A 20,924-nucleotide genomic window follows, 5' to 3' on the forward strand; every position below is an offset into this window, starting at 1 on the left:
CTTGAGCCACCGCGCCCGGCCTGCCTCTTAGCTTTATCTCCCCTTAATTTCTTCCCTTTTGGCCCTTCCACCCTGTTGAGGAGATACTTTCTGTCACCTACAGGCTGATCATACATTTGATGCTACTACTGAAAGTGTTTATCAAAATGTGATGAAAATTAGCCCTTATCACAAAAACAGCCTTGATTAAGTATTGTAGAATTACAGGTAGTGAAGATGTACTTTTTACATTTTGTTAGATTTTGTTTTGGCAGAAGACCAAAACAAAAGTACTTTTCTGATGGTTAAAAATCTACAGCATGCTCACCTTGTTACTATTTTACCTTGCGGTCGCTGGGAATCTAAACAATAAAGACTAGAAGCCTCCGATATGCCATTGTCACAAACGAGAGACAAACAGCCCCAGGTAGCATTCATGATGAAAGCAGGAGACCTGCCCTGGCAGATAAGAGGAGAAACTCACCACAACAATGAAGGAAAAGGACTGACAGTATTCCATAGATTTAGTCAAACTTTTTGAGTTTGGCTTAGATTTATGCCAGTAGAACCTGTCCTTACCAAATTCAGAGATGACCCAAGATTCTACTCTGTGGTATGGGGGAAAGACATCTCGATATTTATATCAACCGCTTTACCGCAAGAGCGTCTACACCGCCCCCGTTTCCTGTAGAAAAGACAGCTTTGCTCCTTTGAAAGCGCGGACTGCAGCACCTCCAGCCCCTTCTCCCCGCGGAACTCGCCCCGCGAAGGTTGTGGGAAGGTGGTGGGGCGGGGACTGCAACCGCTTCCGATTGGCGTTGCCCCAAGGAAGCCCGCGCGGATTGGTCGGCGGCAGGACCCCCAACAGAGCCTGCCATGCGGATTGGCTGCTACGCAGCTGGACCCTGTTTCCGGTACCTGGGCGGGCAGCTATGGTGACTGGCAGGCGGGATGCGAAGCCGCCTCTGTGGCCAGTGGAGGCCCGCTTGGCGGCACTGCTTCCCGACCTACTGGTCTTTCGGAAGCCCGGGGGATCGGAACCCGAGCTCACCACGGCCCAGGGAGTCCTCCTAGGCGTCCATGTGACGGGTGAGGGCGATGGCCGTCACTTCAGCCTCCTGGCCTGCGGGAGAGGCGGCCGTTGGGTCTAAGCCCCTGGAGGCCGCGACGGTTACAAACCTAGCCTCCCGCGAGCTAAGGCACAGTTTAACTTCGTCCCGCGGCTTCCGCAGGAAACTTTGAGAGTCTTCGTTTTAGCGTGGGAAGACATCTTTTGGGATGAACCAGCTCAGCCCTTGAGCTCACCTCAAAGATGATGAAATTGAAACTCAGAGGAAAGGATTTTTACAGGACCACGCAGCGGGCTTTGAACCCGTGTCTCCCAACCCCGAGCATTTTCTATTAAGCGTTCTGTTTCAGTTATTTTATTCTTTCAATTAATTCATTCTTGGCGTCGTTAAGTATGTACTAGCCATTGTTCTGGCTGTAGCTATCTAGCAGCCACTCCTAGAGACGTTCGTTTAACAAATACTTATTCTGTGTCAGGGATATGAAGATGGGTAATACCAGGTGCGTGTCCTCACCGTGTGAGTGATTCTCTAGCCAGACATGAGGAGGGATCCTGTTGTTTCCCATAGCCAGGCAGCTGCCTAAGAGGGTGGGGGGAAGAGCTGGCTCCAGATGAAAAGGGCACCGTCTCCAGCTCCTAGAAGCAGAGAGGGTGGTCCTCTGGATTCCAGTGGCAGCGGCAACCAACCTGGCCCTTAGTAGTTTCTAAGTTACACCATGTTAATGGATAAAGGAATTACTCAGCTTGAAGAGATCTGCTTCCTTTACACCAGGCTGATGTGTGGGGAGAAAGGGGCCAAAAAGTTTAGGATTTGGAGTTAACATGGTAATTTCTGCTTTGTTGGTCAGGGTTTACAGCTTTAATGGACAGGTTCAGCCTGACCTGCAAGTCGGAACGTGACATGGACAAACTGGCCCACATCTTCAGTTATTACATTAGTGACATCGTGGAGCGTGAGTGATCATTGTAGGGTAATAAGGTGTGGTGCTGGGCTCCTGAGGGTTTATAAAAGAAGGTGGTCAGAAGTACTTTAAAACAGGTACTAAAGGGGCATTCCTTTAGCATCATTCATCTTTGGTTTCTTCAAGTTGCCACTGAAAAGCTAGACCTTTGCCTATTATCTGCCGTTCTACCCAGTCTTACATTCTATTGACTCATTGTTCAAAGGTGGGGCAGGAGGAGCTAATTTACTTTGCACATTTGTATTTTATTTCAAAATAAAGTGTTCTAACAATAATGTATCTCAAGTGTGTATTTAAACCAAATTTATAAAACATCTTTTTATTCTATTATTATATTTTGATCCTGTGAGGAAGGAATAGGTGTTTTCTTATTTTCTGCCATGTATTAAGCTTTTAGATATTTGCCAAGTTTCCACTATCTGGAAAAAAACTCATTTGTGCAGTACCCATGTTTTGAGTACCTACTCTGTGACATGGACTGTAATAGGTGCAGGTGGGGCAAGAACCCACTCTTGAACTTTTTGGTTAGGCCTACTCAACAGAAATTACTCTGACCTTATACCTTTTAGTACTTAGGTAACATTCTCATCCTTTACTGACAGCTCGCTATATGTTTCTGTCCATCATTCTGAGATTCACCAGAATAATTACTTTGTGGCATCTCCGTTAAGAATTTGATTATTTGACTTACCTGTTATCCTTAAGGAATACATATGGAAGGGTGTTTGCTTTTTCTCATAGGTTTGGATGAAGGGGAAGATAAAAATTCTGTTATCGTGTATGTACTCTAATACCAGCAACTGCTGAGTACTAGAAATACAGGGCAAAGTAAGACAGAGTACCCTCATTTAGTTTCCATTTTAGTGGGACAGACAATAAGTAAACAATAATTGTAGCTTCTATATTCTATTAAGGAAATAAACATAGTGGTATAAAAAAACAAAATAATTTTAGGATGGGGAGTGTATGAGACAGAGTGGTCATAGAAGGCTCCTCTGAGGAGGTATTATTTAAGCTGACACATGAAGGATGAAGGGAACAGCTTGTTAAGAACTAGGGGTAAAGCATTTCCGACAGAATACCAAGTGCAAAGGTCCTGAGACAGGAGAAAGCTCGGCATGCTCTAGGAGCTAACAGAAGGCCAGTGCAGGCCAAAATGTAGCTTGCAGGGTGAAGAGTGGTTTGAGGCAAGGTTGGGGGTTAGTAGCTATGAGATCATCAAGCTCTGTAGTCCATAGTAAAGAGTTGGAATTATATATTTCTGTATAAAGGAAAACTGGAAAGGTCTAGCAGGGGAGTAATATGATCTGATTAACACTTTAAAACTGATTTTGGCTACCGTGTGGAGATTGAATGCTGGTGGAAAGTGAATTTAAGAATAGAAGCTGGAAGAGACAATTGTCCTGGAAAGATGATGGAGATTTGGTCTAGAGCAGTGGTTCTCAACCTCAGCTGTGGTTGCCTGAGGAGCTTTTTGATTGTTTTATTCTTTTTTCTATATTTTGTTTTTTTTTTTTTTTGGAAGAGACTGGGGTCTCAGTATGTTGCCAAGTTTGTCTTGAACTCTAGAGCTTAAAAGGTTCTTCTGCCTCAGCCTCTCAAATAGCTGGGACTACAGGTACCGTACCACCTTGTCTAATTAAAACTCTTAATGCCTAAGCTTCACCCCAGGCCATTTAAATCAGAATTTCTTGAGGTTGGCCCAGGAATAAGATCTTTTAAAGTTTCATAGGCAATTCCAATGTGCAGTCAAGACTGAAGATTGTTGGTGTAGAGGTACGGCAGGGGAGCTGCGTGGGGTAGATTGACCTGAAATATATTTTGCAGGTTCAACAGACAGGAGTTGCCAATACATTAAATTTCAGTGGGAAGTGGTGAGAAAAAGGACTCAGTTTTTTGGCTTTCATAAATGAATTGATCATGTCATTTACCAAGACAGGAAAGACTGAACATTGAGAAAGAAAATCAAGAGTTCTGTTTTGAATATGTTGAGTTTGAGATGCCAGTAAGTCTTTCAAGTGGAGAATGAGTCCATTCAATTGGAGAATCCACCTGTGATTGAGCCTGGAGCTCAGAGAAGAGATCCCTGTTAGAGATGAAAATGTGAGTTGATGGCATAAAGTGGGACTTAAGAACCGATTGAGTTCATGTTGGAAGAGCGTAAATAAAGAGAAAGAGCCTTTGGCTGAGGCTTGAGGAACTCCAGGGAAGGATTATGATAAGGGAGAAAGAACCTGAAAAAGAGACTACAAACAGCCAGTGAGGTAGGATATTGTGGTGTTCCTGAAGCCAAAGGAGAGTTAGTGTCTCTAGAAGAAAGCTGCAGCTAGCTGGGTTGAAAATGACAGCTGTCAAGTACAGTGAGGTCAGAGAAGTATTGAATTTAGCAAGATTAATGCTGTTGATGACCTTGATAATTGGAAGTAGTGGAGATGGAAGTCAGATTGGAGTAAGCTGAGAAAAAGAATGGCAGAGAAAACACTTAAGAGTAAGAATAAATGGGAGATGAGGAAAATATATGTAGCCAACTTTTTTGAGATTTGGGGGTTTTGTTTGTTGTGAATGTAGCAGGAGAAAAAAATGGAGCTAATAGGCAGAAGAGAAGGTAGAGCCAAGAATATGTGGGTTATTTTTGTGTGTTTTGGTTTTGTTTTTTGCTATTGATGAGAATGTTTCAGTAGAGAGATTAGGAACAGTGTGAAGTTCTCGAGAAGGTAAAAGGGGATAAGATTCCTATCACAAATGGGGTGGCTTTGAAGAGAGCAGGAATACTTCCATTTTAGAAAAGATGTATATAGGTGCAGATAGATTTGGGGAGAAAATGACAAGGAAGAAGGAACCTGAGTCTTGGAGTGAGCAAATGGACAAGAATAACATGAGGATAAACTCAGTAGGCCATTCTTTTGACCATATATGATTCTGCCCTGATCTGGTTTATATCTGATTTTGACTCATTTTCCTCTCTCTTTCTTACTTGATTTCAGATGTTCTCTGTTTTGGAGGGGATATCCTAAATATCACAGGTATTTTTTCAGTTTTTCTAAATACTTAAAAGACTGTGAGTGAGGAAGACTATGTTTAGGTGGAATTCAGCATATTGGTTTATTTAGCATTGTTTGATTAATAGGTACTGGATACAAAGATGAGGAAGACATAGTCTGTGCCTCAAAGGATCTCCTAGTCTAATGGAAAAGCTTTGTTCAAATTAAACTCTCACATGCTTTGCATTTTTGTTTAGATTGAAGGACAGCAAAATAAGTGCCAATAAAGCATTCTTGAGAAAACTAATGAGAAACTTGGTCATTAATAGCAGAAGCTAAGCATGAGATGGGGAGGAGTCAAGCATGTCCTATCTGGAGAACTCAAGATCACTAACAGCTGTATGCCCCAGAGTTGGCCTGTCTTCTTATTTAAACATAATAAAACCAGCCATCAAATTAGATATGAACTTGAACCTACTTTTTATGAACCTTTTGCTAGTACCTCTCCTCCTCTGTTAGTATACTGGTGGAAGGAAGATTACCAAAAATATCCTTAGGATCATTTAAACTTCTACCTAGTTATGTTTTTATGTACTGGATGATTTTGAGGATCTGAAGCAGTATTTTAACCTAGCATAATGTATATAACCAAGAAACCTTGCCTGATAACTTACATAATATCCACACTGGGTCAAGTTGATCTTCGGCGTTACTGGGACTTCGCCTTGGACCAAGTAAGACTAGATATTTGATCCCCGTCAGCCTATCCTGTGTCTCTGCAGGGAACATGCTCCTGGCACTCTGGAGAGTAGAACAAAATCAACTGAGTGACATCATTACCTTGGTGGCAAAATGCAGTCTGGAGATACAGGAGAAATTTGGGATCTATCATACCAGAGAAGGCCAGGACCTGCAGTTAAAGATAGGTAGTACCTCCTAAAAGAGTGATCCAGTTGGGAGAGGGGGGACCCACTATAAAAACCTCAAGATAAATGATAAACTGGGAAAAAAATATTTGCAATTCATATAGACAAAGGGTGAGTTGCTCTACTAGGGAAAGAGCACTTAGAAATCAAGAATAATACTCAAGAGAAAAATGGGCAGAGGACATGAGTAAATTGTATATAGACAAGGAAATGCATGTCTTTTAACATGTAAAAAGATGATCAACATTCATAATAAGAAAAATGCCAATTGGAAGTACACTGACTACCTGTCTTACCTATAGACAGGCAAAACTTCAGGTGCTAGACAATGTACTCTGGTGAGTCTGAGGAATGAGCTTTTTCTTACTGTGAGTGAACAATAGTATCAGGGTGACTTGGCAATCTTTATTGTATTTATTTTTATTGTCTTTATTGTACTTTTTATGTCAAGAAAAACTAAACCATATAAAAATATATATTAAAAAGTCTTGTTTTCACTTACATACCATCTATACTGTTTACTCTTACAAGTGCATTTATTCCTTAACCTCACAATCCTTCTGGACATTTATCCTATAGGTATACCTGCACACATATGAAATGTTGCGCGTGCAAGGTTATTGATTGTAATATGATTTGTAATTTTAAAACATTGAAAACAACTTATTTATAGGAGACTGGTTAAGTAAATAATATGTATACTCAATAAGATTATCTGCAACTTTAAAAAAAATAAGATGTCTTGACATGGCAGTATCTCCAAGATATAGTTAAGTGAAAAAAAGTAAGATACAAAACAGCGTATTTAGTATGCTACCATTTGTGTAAGGAGGAGAATAGAAACACTGGAAAAATACACAAGAAACTAATAAAATTACTAATATCAGGAAAATAATAAAGATGGGCATGTAGGTAGAAGCAAGATTTTAAAATATATATTCTTTACAGTTTAGTTTTTGAACTATGTTAGTGCTTGACATAATCAAAAATATAACACAATATAATAAAAATTAAAAAGCTATATACAGAGGCCAAAGTTTCACCAACGGCAGAGTCAGGCTTGGAGGGGAAGTTCAATACACAAAGCTCCTTCACAAGGGTTCAGAAACCTCTTTAAGGGCAAAAGTTGACTCCAGCTGTTCTTTTATGTTTTGAGGAGCAGTGGTAAAGAATTATATTCTGTTTTATATGGCATCTCTTTTGTCCTGCCATCTTTCGTTTCTTTTGGTTTTTGTCTTATTAAGTATAATTGATACTATACATTGGCATATTTATACACTTTTGAAACCATCACCACAATAAAGATAGTGAACATACTTATCACTCAAAAAGTCTCCTTGTGCCCCTTTGTACATTCTTCTTCCACTACTCTCCTTCATCTCCAGACAGACAAAATGTCCATCTCCAGGTGTATAATATAAGAGAAGGAAATCTGGGGGAAGATTTTTTTTTTTTTTTTTTTTTTTTGAGATGGAGTCTCGCTCTGTCACCCAGAATGGCATGCAGTGGCACGATCTCAGCTCACTGCAACCTCTGCCTCCAGGGTTCAAGCAATTTTTCTGCCTCAGCCTCCTGAGTAACTGGGATTATAGGTGCGCACCGCCATGCCTGGCTAATTTTTTTTTGTATTTTTGGTAGAGACGGGGTTTCACCATGTTGGTCAGGCTGGTCTCGAACTCCCAACCTCAGGTCATCTGCCTGCCTCGGCCTCCCAAAGTTCTGGGATTACAGGCATGAGCCACCGCGCCTGGTCGTAAGGTATTGTTATTTTTTTGTTTGTTTTTTGTTTTTCCATTTTTTTTTTATATATATATATACTTTAAGTTCTAGGATACATGTGCACAACATGCAGGTTTGTTACATATGTATACATGTGCCAAGTTGGTGTGCTGCACCCATTAACTCATCATTTACATTAGGTATATCTCATAATGCTATCCCTCTCCCTCCCCCCACCCCACAACAGGCCCCAATGTGTAATGTTCCCCTTCTTGTGTCCAAGTGTTCTCATTGTTCCATTCCCACCTATGAGTGAGAATATGCAGTGTTTGGTTTTTTGTCCCGTAAGGTATTATTTTTAAAGGTTAGCTCACCTAAGACTTCTGCAGCTGAGGGCAATAACAAGATTGGCATGATGCATAGAGCCATGTGGGGATTCCAGACCCCTCCTGTTGCATAGTTTCCCAATTGAGTTTGGCTATTCTCCATTTATCTCATTTTTTCTGGATAGGTCTGTCTGCAGGTCCGATTTCCCAGGTTATTGTTGGAGATGAGCGGCAGCAACACCTCTTGGTGATTGGGCGGGATGTAGATGATGTCCGGTTAGCTCGGCATTTGGCTCAGGCAAATGAGATTGTCCTATCCTGGAACTGCTGGATGCTCTGCAAGCAGTATATGTTTGAAGTGGAAATCATAAGGGAGGATGAAGCTGTGAAGGTAGGAGGCTAGCTTCATCTATTCACATCCTGAAAAGGCCTTCCTACTACACAGGGCAATGCTCTGATAGTGTTCACATATTGCCTGGCCAAACCAACGACCATTGGAACTCAATTTAGGAGGGAGGCTGGGAATATTCTCCTATGAAGATAGATGAGGTAGAACAGTGAGGCTGAGGAGATAAAAGGCAAACAAGGGTGATCCTCAGCCTTTCTTGTGTGGGGGCACAGAATTAAGCAGTTTCCTTTCCGTAGTTAAGAGATATGCGGATCATTGACCCATTTGATTTTGATGAGCATTTTGACAAGTGCCTCGATTATCTACCACATTACCGTACAAGTGCTGGTAAGTTACTTTGTCCTTTCTACCTAAGCCCCAAATTTTAAACATTAATTTTCCACATGGCCAGGGACATTTTATTTTTCTTTTCTCAGAGACTCTAAGAACTGCACTGGAATTGGATCCACACTCTGAACTTGACCAAAAGCTGCGGAAACACATAATGAAAAACCTTTTGAAGAAGGTTATTTCCTAGTTCTTGAATCCTCGTGTAGTCTGTGTGTGTGTGTGTGCACGCGTGCATGTAAACAGGTGTACAATTGTAAGTGACAACTTTTTTGTATTACCCAGTTAATCTCCAGCACCCTATTGTAATTCCAGCAGATTTACCCATCTGTGCCAACATAATACGGTGATGAACATGTCTTAAATCTTTAGCTAGATTTCTCAATCCTAGAAAGTAGAAACCATATTGTTTTTTAGTTTGTTCTTCAACAATTTAGTACACTGTAAGAAGGGTGTAGAGTGTATGTTTGGTAAATAAAAGTTGACTGATTGTATATATATATGAATATATGTGAATTCCTTAGTAAGAGTGTAATGACTAATGGATGTGTCAAATTAACTCTTAGAGAGTAAATCTTGACAGATTTCTTCAGTGAATTCTGCCTAGTCAGTTTTAATTCCAAGTGCATTGGTTTGTATATCTTCTATACTGAATTTTCTTTTAAGTTTTTGCTGAAACCCTTAAGTTATTTTCTCATATATACCATGAAATACATAATTAAAAATGCCTGAACATGATGCTGATAGTTGAAAATACAGGTAGGTAATTCAATGTGTCTTTACAGATTGATGAAGGCCAGCCTGTAGAGTATGTATCTGAATTCCGTACGGTGACTCTGGTTTTGGTCAGCCTAGAGTTCCACAAGACAGCGTGGATGTTGCATTTGTGTCATCTTATCCAGGAGTCTGCCTTATACATCTCCACAGTCATTGAGAAAGGGGGTGGCCAGCTGAGTCGGATCTTTATGTTTGAGAAAGTAAGTACAAGGGAACTTGACCCATCAGCATTAAAGGTGAGTGAGGAGTGATGATCTCCCACATAACACAAGTGTAAGTCAAATTCCCTGCTACTTATTTTGTAACAAGCTATATTACATTAAAACTTCAACTAATGTTAATTAAGGAATGGGATGTTCTTGTTAGTTTAATTTTCAGGGTTGCTGAGGGTTACTCTCCATGTCATTTTTTATTGAATTCTTGTTGAAGAATCCTTGTGAAGCATAAAGAATGTTTTTCTGGTTCTATTAGTAAAGCAAATGTAATCAGGTCTTTCTCAGATAATTAAGGATCTTGAAAAAAAGCAGAATCTTAATACTTGACATTGTAAGTGATGAAAATGTGGACAGATAGACTTAGCTCAAGGTATATACTAGAAATTAAATTTTTGAAAAGTTCTTGATAGCAATTTTTCTTGTGTTTTAAATTTCAGTTCTTTGAATAGTTAAATCAAGATTTTTTTAAATGTCTACATTGCTGGCCAGGCGCGGTGGCTCACACCTGTAATCCCAGCACTTTGGGAGGCCACGGCAGGCAGATCACGAGGTCAGATCAAGACCATCCTGGCTAACACGGTGAAACCCTGTCTCTACTAAAAATACAAAAAAAATTAGCCAGGCGTGGTGGCGGGTGCCTGTAGTCCCCACTACTTGGGAGACTAAGGCAGGAGAATGGCATGAACCCAGGAGACGGAGCTTGCAGTGAGCCGAGATCGCGCCACTACACTCCAACCTGGGCTACAGAGTGAGACTCCATCTCAAAAAGAAAAAAAAAGTCTATGTTGCTGTGGCCCAGAGTTTCCATTTTATGAATCATGTAGAATCCTATATTTCCAACAGGAGAATGGTCAAGGATAGGGTCTGGGTTCATTCAGGGGAGCTGGTTTAGTTTAGGCAAGCCATATTCCTTTCCCAGGTAAGTGTCTCATTTCTTTGTTTGTCATCTATCCCAGGGCTGCATGTTCCTCTGTGTTTTTGGCCTTCCTGGTGATAAGAAGCCAGATGAGTGTGCACATGCCCTGGAGAGCTCCTTCAGCATCTTTAGCTTCTGCTGGGAGAATCCTGCTAAGACCAAGTGAGGAGGAAGGTGGGGCAGAGAGGAGCTTCTCAGGCCCCAGGGGCTCTTCAGGCAGGTTAGGAGGCAGTAACAAGTGGCAGGGATTCAAGTAGTCCAGAATTTGCCTAATGTGAAGGGAACATGCTAAGGAAAGTGAGCAAACAAGATCTATTAAGAAATCACCAGATACAGAACTCTGTACTGAATACCCAGGGGAACTAAAGATACACTCCCATTCAGCAGGTCAGGAAAAGGGGAGAAACAGAACAAACATACCAAGATTCGAGAACACTGCAAAGGAACAAGCAAATGTGTAAATTAATATGATGCAAATAACATCCCTGTGGAGTGGATACAGAATAAAGGCTGCCTGTCTACAAGAGAGAGTATGAGAGAAGTTGTGGAGAAATTACCTAGACAGAAAGGAACCATAGCTGGTTAGCGCTCTCTTGGCTTTCATTCTGGGTCTTTCACAGATCTTATTGCTTTTTCTGGCCCTTACACTGAACTGATCTCCCTCTTCCACATCCACCCCTCACCGAACCACCTTTCACAAAACCTAACCCAGATGAAGGTATAGAAAAATCTATTTTCCCACTAGTTGCATTATGATAAAGTTGGTTGGAAGTTTTCGATTGACTTTTTAAAATAGAAAGCTATGGAGAAAGTGTGTACATGAATGAATTTTTAAAATAGTTACTTCCAGTGTTAACATTGAATCAGATTGGTTTGCTTGCCATAACTTAATTCAAAATGGATAAAAATTGTATCAAACATGTAAATAGTGCTTTAACATTTATAGAATACTTTAGTATATGCTACCAATGTGAAAATTTGTATCCCTCTTTATTTTTTGCTGTTTTTTAGAGACAGAGTCTTGCTCTGTTTCCCAGGCTAAAGTTCTGTGGAACAATCACGGCTCACTGCATCCTCAACCTCATCCTTCCAAGTAGCTCAGACTACGGGCACATGCCCCACACTGGGCTATTTTTTTTTTTTTAGTAGAGACAAGGTCTTGCTATGTTGCCCAGGCTGGTTTCGAACTCCTGAGCGCAAGTGATCCTCCCACCTCAGCCTCCCAAAGTGCTGGGATTATAGGTGTGAGCCACCATGCCCAGCCCCTCTTTTATACATTAAGGAAATTAAGGTCACAGAAGAGAAGTTACTAGCGTATAGCAGAGCTTTTAATGAAACCCAGATCTTCAGTCTTCAAATCCTGTGTTGTTTCATTACTTATCCCCCAGCTGCCTCTTATAAAATGCAAATGCTCCCCAAAAGAATCACATATGCTATTAATGTGATATAATTATAGATACACACTCATAGAATGTTAATATTGGAAAGGAATTTAGAGATTATCTGATCCAAGCCTTATTTTAGAAATAAGAAAGATGCTACAGTTGCTTAATAGATACTCAGACTCTTTGCCCAAGGCAAATACATGTTAACACTGTTAACACTTATTTCAGGTTTGGTGGGATCTGCAGATACTCCTACATCCTACCTCCCAGTCTTATCTCTAGTGTGGATATGCTGGGCAGTGTTAGTCAGGGTTCTCTTAGAGGGACAGAACTAATATATATATATATAGTTACATATAATTATATATGTTATATATTATATAGAACATATATATATATAAAAAGGGGAGTTTATTAAGTATTAACTTACACAACCACAAAGCCCCACAACAGGCTGTCTGTAAGCTGAGGAGCAAGGAGAGCCAGTCCGAATGCCAAAACTGAAGAACCTGGAGGTCGATGTTTGAGGGCAGGAAGCATCCAGCATGGGAGAAAGATGTAGGCTGGAAGGCTAGGCCTGTCTCCCTCATTTCACATTTTTCTGCCTGCTTTATATTCGTTGGCAGCTGATTAGATTGTGCCCACCAGATTAAATCTGGATCTGCCTTCCCCAGCCCACTGACTCAAATGTTAATCTCCTTTGGCAACACCCTCACAGAAACATGCAGGATTAATACTTTCAATCCTTCAATCAAGTTGACACTCAGTATTAATCATCACATGGGCCATCCCCTCCAGTGCTAGTCTGTTCTGTTCTTGAAGTTTGTATTGCCCTGTGGCCTTCAAGGATCCCACCCGTGGCCCTTACTCTTAAAAGAGTCATTTCTTTGGCCTTTAGAGACTGTCTTACAATGCCCTTAAGAATGTCTTCTGTCACTCTTAGGCTGTAACTTGGTCATTTCCATCTTATTTAGTTTAGAATATAATAGATGTTAAGAACTAGATGGGGTATTAGAGTTCATAAAATTTGACCTCTTTAAAGAAACTAAGATCCAGAAAGGTTATGCTGGTAAGCCAAACAGATGTCAAAGCCTCAAAGCTAAGTTTAAAGGTCAGTGATTTTTTCCTTGAAAATAATTACCAATTCAGTATCTCCCAAAGTGTGTTTGTTAGAATGTTATTAATCCCTTAATATGCTCATGAAAAAAGAAAAGATTTTCATGACCAAATATGTCTGGGAAGTGACGCAAATTATATTTCCTTCTTCAAGGTTCACAATGAACATTAACATACCAAAGGTTCTGAGTAGTGTTATGGGAAAGAAATGTGTTATATTTAGTTTTAGTCAGCATTTCCCAAATTTACTTAGTCATCAAACACTTTTCTCCAGAAAGACCTATAAACATCCAGAGGAACTAATGTTCTAAGGAAGATAATTTTGGAAATGCTGAGCAGATGCTGAAGATTCAGAGGTACCTACATGGCCTCGGTAGCAGATACCATTGCTCATTTCTCTCTGCATCACATCAGCTCTCAGACTCAAAACTACTTTCCATGTCTTCTTTTTCAAAGACCCTGTTCACCTTGAGACATCCTCTGAATTCCTCTTTCTAATCTGAGAAATAGCTTCAGCTTTTAGCTCATTTAGAGGAAAGATGATTCCCTGAGTATTTCTTCAGGATATTTTTGATACATAGGGAGTGCAGTCTCAGAATGTCATTATTATGGTTTTTCAGTACCAGAAATACTTTATATACAATTACATGTATCAAATAAAGAGTATATTCTTTATCAATGCAGAAAGGTTTTAAAGGAAAGAAGGAATATGGATTGCTGGGAAAAGCAAGGAGGAATAATAAAGTATAATAGAAAGAAAAAAGAAATAAGAAATAACTAAATGATAAAAGTATTATTTGTTCATGATTGACTTGTTAATAGCTGAATTTCTGGCATGCATAAATGCATTCGTTCAACAAGCATTCCTTGGACACAGTTATGAGCCAGGCACTGTGCTAGGTGCTATGGACATAAAGAGAAGTCAGATTTTACCAGTTCAGCTAAGTAAACAACTAACTTTAATACAACGAAATTGAAGTACAGAAATAAAATGCTATAGGAGTTACAACAATGTGCTATGGGAAGAAATGGTTAATTCTCCCCAGAGGCACCAAAGAAATCTTGACTATAAAGATGACTTTTGAGACAGGTTGAGAAGAAAAGTAGTTCAGCAAATGGAGAAGATGGGAAAGGGTATTTAGGCAGAGGAAGCATCATGAAATATTTAAAAAATTTTCAGTCTTGCTCTTCATATGGCAGCAGATCTGACAGCATGGTCTTCTTAAGTGTCTCTTTTTTTCACCCTGGGGGTAGTGAGCTGAGTAAATGAATGGTAAGAGACTTTTTTTTTTTTTTTTTGAGACAGAGTCTCACTCTGTTGCCCAGGCTAGAGTGCAGTGGCGCAATCTTGGCTCACTGCAACTTCTGCCTCCTGGGTTCAAGCAATTCTCCTGCCTCAGAATCCCTCAACTAGGATTACAGGCACACACCACCATGCTCGCTAATTTTTATATTTTTAGTATAGATGGGGTTTCACCATGTTGGCCAGACTGGACTCTCAAACTTCTGACCTCAGGTGATCCCCCCACCTCGGCCTCCCAAAGTGCTAGGATTACAGGCATGAACCACAGCACCCAGCCAAGAGCCCTTAATCCTGTCTTTTGAGGAAGATAAATAATTTTGATTGCTTAGGAGATAATAGTGTTAACACGATTGCTACTATCATGTTCTCTCTGAACCACTGAAAATTGTTTATAGATTTAATATGAGACTATGCCTCATTGCATATCTTTCTTCACCTGCATATCTTGTTACCTGTCACATGAAATTTTCATGTCAGTGAGTAAATCTACTTATTTTGTTATGTATGAATTGCTCCTTGCCACCTTTGGGCTTTTGCCTCACCTAGAACAGTATATGCCCTCTTTTAAAATAATTCATATATCTAACACTCTTCCGTCCCTAGAGAGGTAAGACTACTTCTCCCATTACCTCCCTCTACTCCAGACACCTCTGTTCACGTCTGTGCTGTAGCCATCTTGAAGTACTTAGTTTTGCATGACCACACAAGGCATCTCAAAGCCTTTACCTTTCCCCACCAGATAGTACCATTCCCCCACTTTATCAGTTTCTTCAACTTTCAAGGTCCAACCAAATGTCCTCTCCTTTATGAATACTGTATCTGCTCTTCAGTGTGAATTAGTGCATCTGTTCTGTTTGCTCTGCTAATGTCAGTCTCTAATATGGAGTATTTGTCTTGGTAATATATAAGTATCTCTTCACCTCCCTCAAACCTACCACCCTCCTCCCCAAACTTAACTTCTCTAGGGCAGGATATTTTAAACATCCAGCCAAGTACTCAGTACTTTGCACACTTCTCAGTGCTTAGTGAATGAAATGAATGTATGTATGCATGAATGAATTTTTAAAATATTACTTATTTAAAAAATTTTGTTCTAAATGTAAATTTACTTCAGAAAGCCTTCTGTCTGCAGTCCTGACATTCTGATTACTCCTTAACTATGACATTCTAGCATTATTTGATCCATTAACCCTGTATTGATACCTCTTGATCTACTTTCATTTTTCGGTTTTATCTGAGGCAATATGGTATAGTAGAAATAATATCAGTCTAAGAGGCAAGAGGCCTGGATTCCCATTCTGACTCTACTGTTGGTTTTTGCTATATAAATCTGGGAAAGTTAACTCCTTCAATTTTTTTTTCTCAAATGGTATTTAAATATTTGCCTTACCACAGATGTAAATTTTTTTTTTTTTTTTTTAGATGGAGTCTCGCTCTGTCACCCAGGCTGGAGTGCAGTGGCATGATCTCTACTCACTGCAAGCTCCGCCTCCTGGGTTCATGCCATTCTCCTGCGTCAGCCTCCTGAGTAGCTGGGACTACAGGCATCTGCCACCACACCCGGCTAATTTTTTGTATTTTTAGTAGAGACGGGGTTTCACCGTGTTAGCCGGGATGGTCTCGATCTCCTGACCTTGTGATCCACCTGCCTCGGCCTCCCAAAGTGCTGGGATTACAGGCGTGAGCCACCGCGCCTGGCCCAGTTGTAAAATTTTAAAAAATCTTTTACTGGCCAGGTGTGGTGGCTCACACCTGTAATCCCAGTGCTTTGGGAGACCAAGACGGGTGTATAGCCTGAGCCCAGTAGTTTGAGACCAGCCTGGACGACATAATGAAACCCCATCTCTCCCAAAAATTAAAAAAAAATTTAATTGGATGTGGAGGTGTGTGCCTGTAGTCTCAGCTACTTGGGACGCTGAGGTGGGAGTATCACTTGAGCCCAGGAATACGGAGGTTGCAGTGAACTGAGTTTGCACCAATGCACTCCAGCCTAGGTGATAGAGCAAGACCCTGTCTCAAAAAAAAAAAAAAAAAAAAAGAAAAAGAAAATCTTTTACTAATTATAACTCCCAACTAAAACTAAAACTCCTGAATTAGGGGAACCATTCTGTTTCTTTTGGTTCTCTCCCTAATATTCAGTACTTTGTACCCCTCATGTTATATAGACTGACAGCAACCTCTGGCATTTTCCATTCTAAGCTCTAAGCTCTAAAACTAGACTTCTGGATCTAGGGAGCGGCAGATCTAGTGCCTGACTTGGAGGCTTCTGACTGTATGTTTATCCATTATTGCTTTTCTGATCCCTAGACTTGTTTCCATCAGTATCACCAATGGACCAGTATTCTGTGGCGTGGTTGGAGCAGTAGCAAGACACGAATATACAGGTAGAATAGGACATTGGACTGTTATCTTTGTGAGTTAAGGGAGGAAGGTGGAAGACATGGTCCAAAAATTCTCCACCTGTCTTTCTGACACAGTTATTGGTCCAAAAGTGAGTCTTGCGGCCAGAATGATAACTGCTTATCCAGGTTTGGTGTCCTGTGATGAGATAACATATCTAAGATCCATGCTACCTGCTTACAACTTCAAGAAACTCCCAGAGAAAATGATGAAAAACATCTCCAACCCAGGGAAGATATATGAATATCTTGGCCACAGAAGATGTATGTGAGTATCATTGTGTGATAGGTTCATTCTGATCTCTTACAGAACAATAAGTTTTTGATTACATGAAATTGGAAAAAAAGATGCTGCTAGTACTGGCATGCTGAAATAAGACACACAAAAGGAGGGTTTAGTGTCTGAGAGATTTAGCTTTTATGTTTAGCTCTTAGCTAGTTCTTCAGTGAATATCCTGTTCTCCAACAGGAAGAGAATAGCAATAGGTCACTAACCCAGATCTTTGTTCTTTTTTTCTTTGCATACTTCACCGTTCATTTACTTCCCTGAGCCTGGAACAATCAATCATATTCCCTCTTTACTCCCTCTCCCCCCAAATTTTTAGTTTTTAAAAATCTTTTTGTTCAGAACTCTGTACTTCCTTAATTATCTGAAAGTATTTGTTTATGAAGACAGCTGTTCCTAATCTGTTTTTAACAGATACATTTCACTTTGTTCTTTTTCAGAATGTTTGGAAAAAGACATTTGGCAAGCAAGAGAAACAAAAATCGCCCTTTGTTAGGTATGTTTTCTTTTGTAACTTAAATCATATTTGTTTCAGCTATAGACAGCTAAATGTGATTTAAAAAACAAAACAGTGTAAAACTAAATGCTTTTAAGCTTTATTTAAAAATAGAGAGCAACCTTCTTAGTGAAATTATATTCATTTTGAAGAGGACTTACTATTTCTTTTCCATGTCAAGTATTCAAATTTCAGGTGAAGTCCTATAACTGCCTGAGAAACACTAACATTTAGTAATATTTAATCTTTGTAAGTTAGAGTTTAGTTATTAAGATTGGACCCGCTTATTGTGGATCATCTTTAGAGAAAAATTCATCATCCTTAGAATAATGAAAATAGCACCAAGACTGTTGTCACCCACACTATATATCCCCTATCTTTATATTTATTTTAGTCTATACTTTTTAGTCCATTATTTTTACATAGTAGTGACAGATTTTGAAGACTAAATTGTTACTAAGAAAATTTTTACAAAAAATTAAGAGACACCTGTGTCCACAAGGTGCCTAATTTTTCTGAATGTTACTACTTAGGCTCTGGAATAAGCCCTCAAGACCAGCATATATTAGCTCAGAATTGATTTTCTGGAAGGAGATATGAAGCCCCATCAATGAATGAGATTCTTCCAGGAATTCTGGAGAAAAAAAGCCGTTCTGAGAGTTAACTTTGCAAATTGATTCAAATCAATAGAGTATCTACCAAAAATCCTGGAATAATCAATAATGTTAATTATTGATATCCAGGAGTGTTAGGTGCTCCCTGTCTTTCTACAGACCGGGAGAAAGAATTGGAAGCCTTCCAAATGGCACAGCAAAGGTGTTTGCACCAGAAGAAGGGACAAGCAGTTCTGTATGAAGGTGGAAGAGGCTATGGAAAAAGCCAGCTGTTGGCTGAAATAAACTTCCTGACACAGAAGGAAGGGCATAGGTAAAGACTCCTGTTTTCTTAGTCAGAACCTACTTCTCTTGGGGCCTCTTTCCGTTGTTAGTGAGACTCTCGTGTCATTAGATTCAGCATTCTTAGATTGGTGAAGTGAGTAACCTACGTGTCATACAGGGGACTCTTGATGACCATAGTAATATTCACCAGGGTGTTGCCATTGATGCTGAAGGAAGCAGATTCCAAGCAGTGCTTCTATGCCATCCAGACCCTCATGGCCATCTTCTTTGAGATTGATACATGCCCAGCCTATTACCGGCAAGAGTGCCTACAAAGACACCTTCGTGGGATAGTGGAAGAACAACTTCACTGCCTTTTTAATGACCTCTTATTTGTGAAGGTAATGAAGGCAGTGGCTTTCTGAATTGGGTTACTGTTATATTTTGTGGAAAGTCAGACCTAGGATTGTTTTCTAATCTAATAACCTGAGGATATACATACATATATATATGGTAGGGCCAAGATTTGAAATTCCTTCGACACCAAAACTCAGGCTTTCTCCTTTTGAAGAGAGTGAATTCTAGTATTGAACCTGACACTTGGTAGTTGTATGTCCTAAAGCAAATCACTTAGCCTCTCTGAGTCATAGCTTTTTCATCTGTGAAATAACAATTATAGTACTGTATGTTTTTATGTGAATTTTAAAGAAGATGGTATCTAAGAGATTGCATTGTATATTTTAAAGTGCTAAATACATTAAGGTGGCCCTCACCAGTGGCATATCCCCAGGAATTATATCCATGTGTTCTTGAGTTGGTTATAATTTCTTTATTTTTTAACCCTACCTTCCTGTTCCCTTACCACAGAATATATCATTTGAAACCAGCATCTGGATCTCAAAAGCCTTCAGAGGTCTAGGATTTATCGGGTATCCAGTAGTGAACAAGCTAAAAATTCACTGGTCCACAATTTGTTTTATTTATCCTCTATCACTTCTCCTAATCTACCCACTCTGCAGAGTATTTTGGAATGGAACCCTAAGATCTGTCTAATCCCTCAACATATCCCTCTCTTAAGACAGGCCTTGCTTGGGTCTCTAAACCCTTGCCTACATAGATTAGCAGTCATCTCACTTTGGCTCTCAGGCTCCTGGTAGTTCATGTGCCTCAGCCTAGCACAGGAAACAATGTTACGTGATGTCTGTTCCATCTTGTTCTGACAAGTCTCATGTACAGATTTCATCCTGGTATACTTGGAATAACTGGGATACTGGAGCTGCCCAAAATGGCATTGCTAAGTTCAACCTGTCGTTTACTCCTTAGTCATAACCCTTTAAGGGTTTTACTAGAGTCTGGTATGGAAAGGAGATAGATATCTGTCTCTAACCTTTCATGAACTTTCTGTCTCATCCTTTGAACTATATATTAATGTTGGATTGGCCCTTGTAACTCTGCTCAATCTTGCAGAAACCCATTCTCAGTCAAAATAGAATTGTCTTGTGTTCCCTTTGGAGAACCTGCATGTTTTTATTAGATTTTCATTTTAAATGCTAACATGTAATAATTTTCCTGGTCAGTTTCCTTTGTCCTTCAAAGTTTCGCACATGGATGACGTGGCCAGACAAAAGAAGGTTAAAGCATGTTTTATTAAAGTACTTCAGGAGGTGGGTACTTTCACTACATGTCACTAACTCTTAATATGTGGAGATAGTTTATGTTTATTTTAATCTGTCCACATCACACTTTGATTCAGGCATTTCTTCGCCTGCCTATTTGCCGATATCTTCATTGTTATTTTCTACTTTTAAGCTTAGATTCATCCTACAACACAGCATGGCATATAAGAAAAGATCTTTGCTCTTCCAGATCCTGTTTCTAAATAAAATTTTAGTAGTTTAATTTAAAATAGTAGTTTCTAAATGCAGTTATATAGATATTTTACCTAGTATTTGTTAAAAATGCAGATACTCGTGTTCTAACCTAGGATTATGGAATCAAAAATCTGTATGAGTAGAAACTGATGTAGCCATTCTGGAAAGCAATCTAAAAGCAACTAGTCAAATTTTAATAACATGTATCCTCTAGACCCAGCAATTCCACTCCTGGGTATATATCTCAACAAGTATGTTCTTAACAGTGTGGAGGCCAGGGAAGTATCGGCATGAATGCTTGCATGAACATGATGGAATAAAATGCAGAATTTAGAAACAGGAGAATATATAAAAACATAGTGATATGAAATGATCTTAAAAACACAGTCCTGGTTAGAAAGAGAGAGGTTAAAATGAGATCTGTAATACAGTTGCATTTACATTAAAAACAATTACTTGACAAAACAACGCATGTTTTATAAGAACACCGTAGAAACAAAGAACTATGCAATGAACACATTAGAATGGTCACTTGAGGCAGCGAAGAGTGAAGTGGGAGTTCCAAATGTGATTAAAAGTAAATA

General features: G+C 39.6%; 1 protein-coding gene across 1 annotated transcript in view; it reads left to right on the forward strand.

Moving 5' to 3' along the window:
• Positions 1–28: 28 nt before the first annotated feature.
• LOC117087180 (adenylate cyclase type 10-like) overlaps positions 29–20,924 on the forward strand; it is a 45,379-nt gene continuing 24,483 nt past the window's right edge. Inside the window, exons 1-15 of the mRNA XM_033217071.1 lie at positions 29–1,068; positions 1,897–2,001; positions 4,995–5,033; positions 5,774–5,917; positions 8,148–8,353; positions 8,608–8,698; positions 8,788–8,876; positions 9,484–9,675; positions 10,647–10,768; positions 16,718–16,794; positions 16,888–17,077; positions 17,536–17,591; positions 18,365–18,518; positions 18,681–18,870; positions 20,047–20,133. Of these exons, the coding sequence (XP_033072962.1) occupies positions 570–1,068; positions 1,897–2,001; positions 4,995–5,033; positions 5,774–5,917; positions 8,148–8,353; positions 8,608–8,698; positions 8,788–8,876; positions 9,484–9,675; positions 10,647–10,768; positions 16,718–16,794; positions 16,888–17,077; positions 17,536–17,591; positions 18,365–18,518; positions 18,681–18,870; positions 20,047–20,133 (2,241 nt within the window). The 5' untranslated portion in view covers positions 29–569. The remainder of the gene's footprint in view (positions 1,069–1,896; positions 2,002–4,994; positions 5,034–5,773; positions 5,918–8,147; positions 8,354–8,607; positions 8,699–8,787; positions 8,877–9,483; positions 9,676–10,646; positions 10,769–16,717; positions 16,795–16,887; positions 17,078–17,535; positions 17,592–18,364; positions 18,519–18,680; positions 18,871–20,046; positions 20,134–20,924) is intronic.

The sequence above is a fragment of the Trachypithecus francoisi genome, unplaced genomic scaffold (assembly GCF_009764315.1).
Source record: "Trachypithecus francoisi isolate TF-2019V2 unplaced genomic scaffold, Tfra_2.0 Lachesis_group10, whole genome shotgun sequence".
NCBI classification, from domain to species: domain Eukaryota; kingdom Metazoa; phylum Chordata; class Mammalia; order Primates; family Cercopithecidae; genus Trachypithecus; species Trachypithecus francoisi.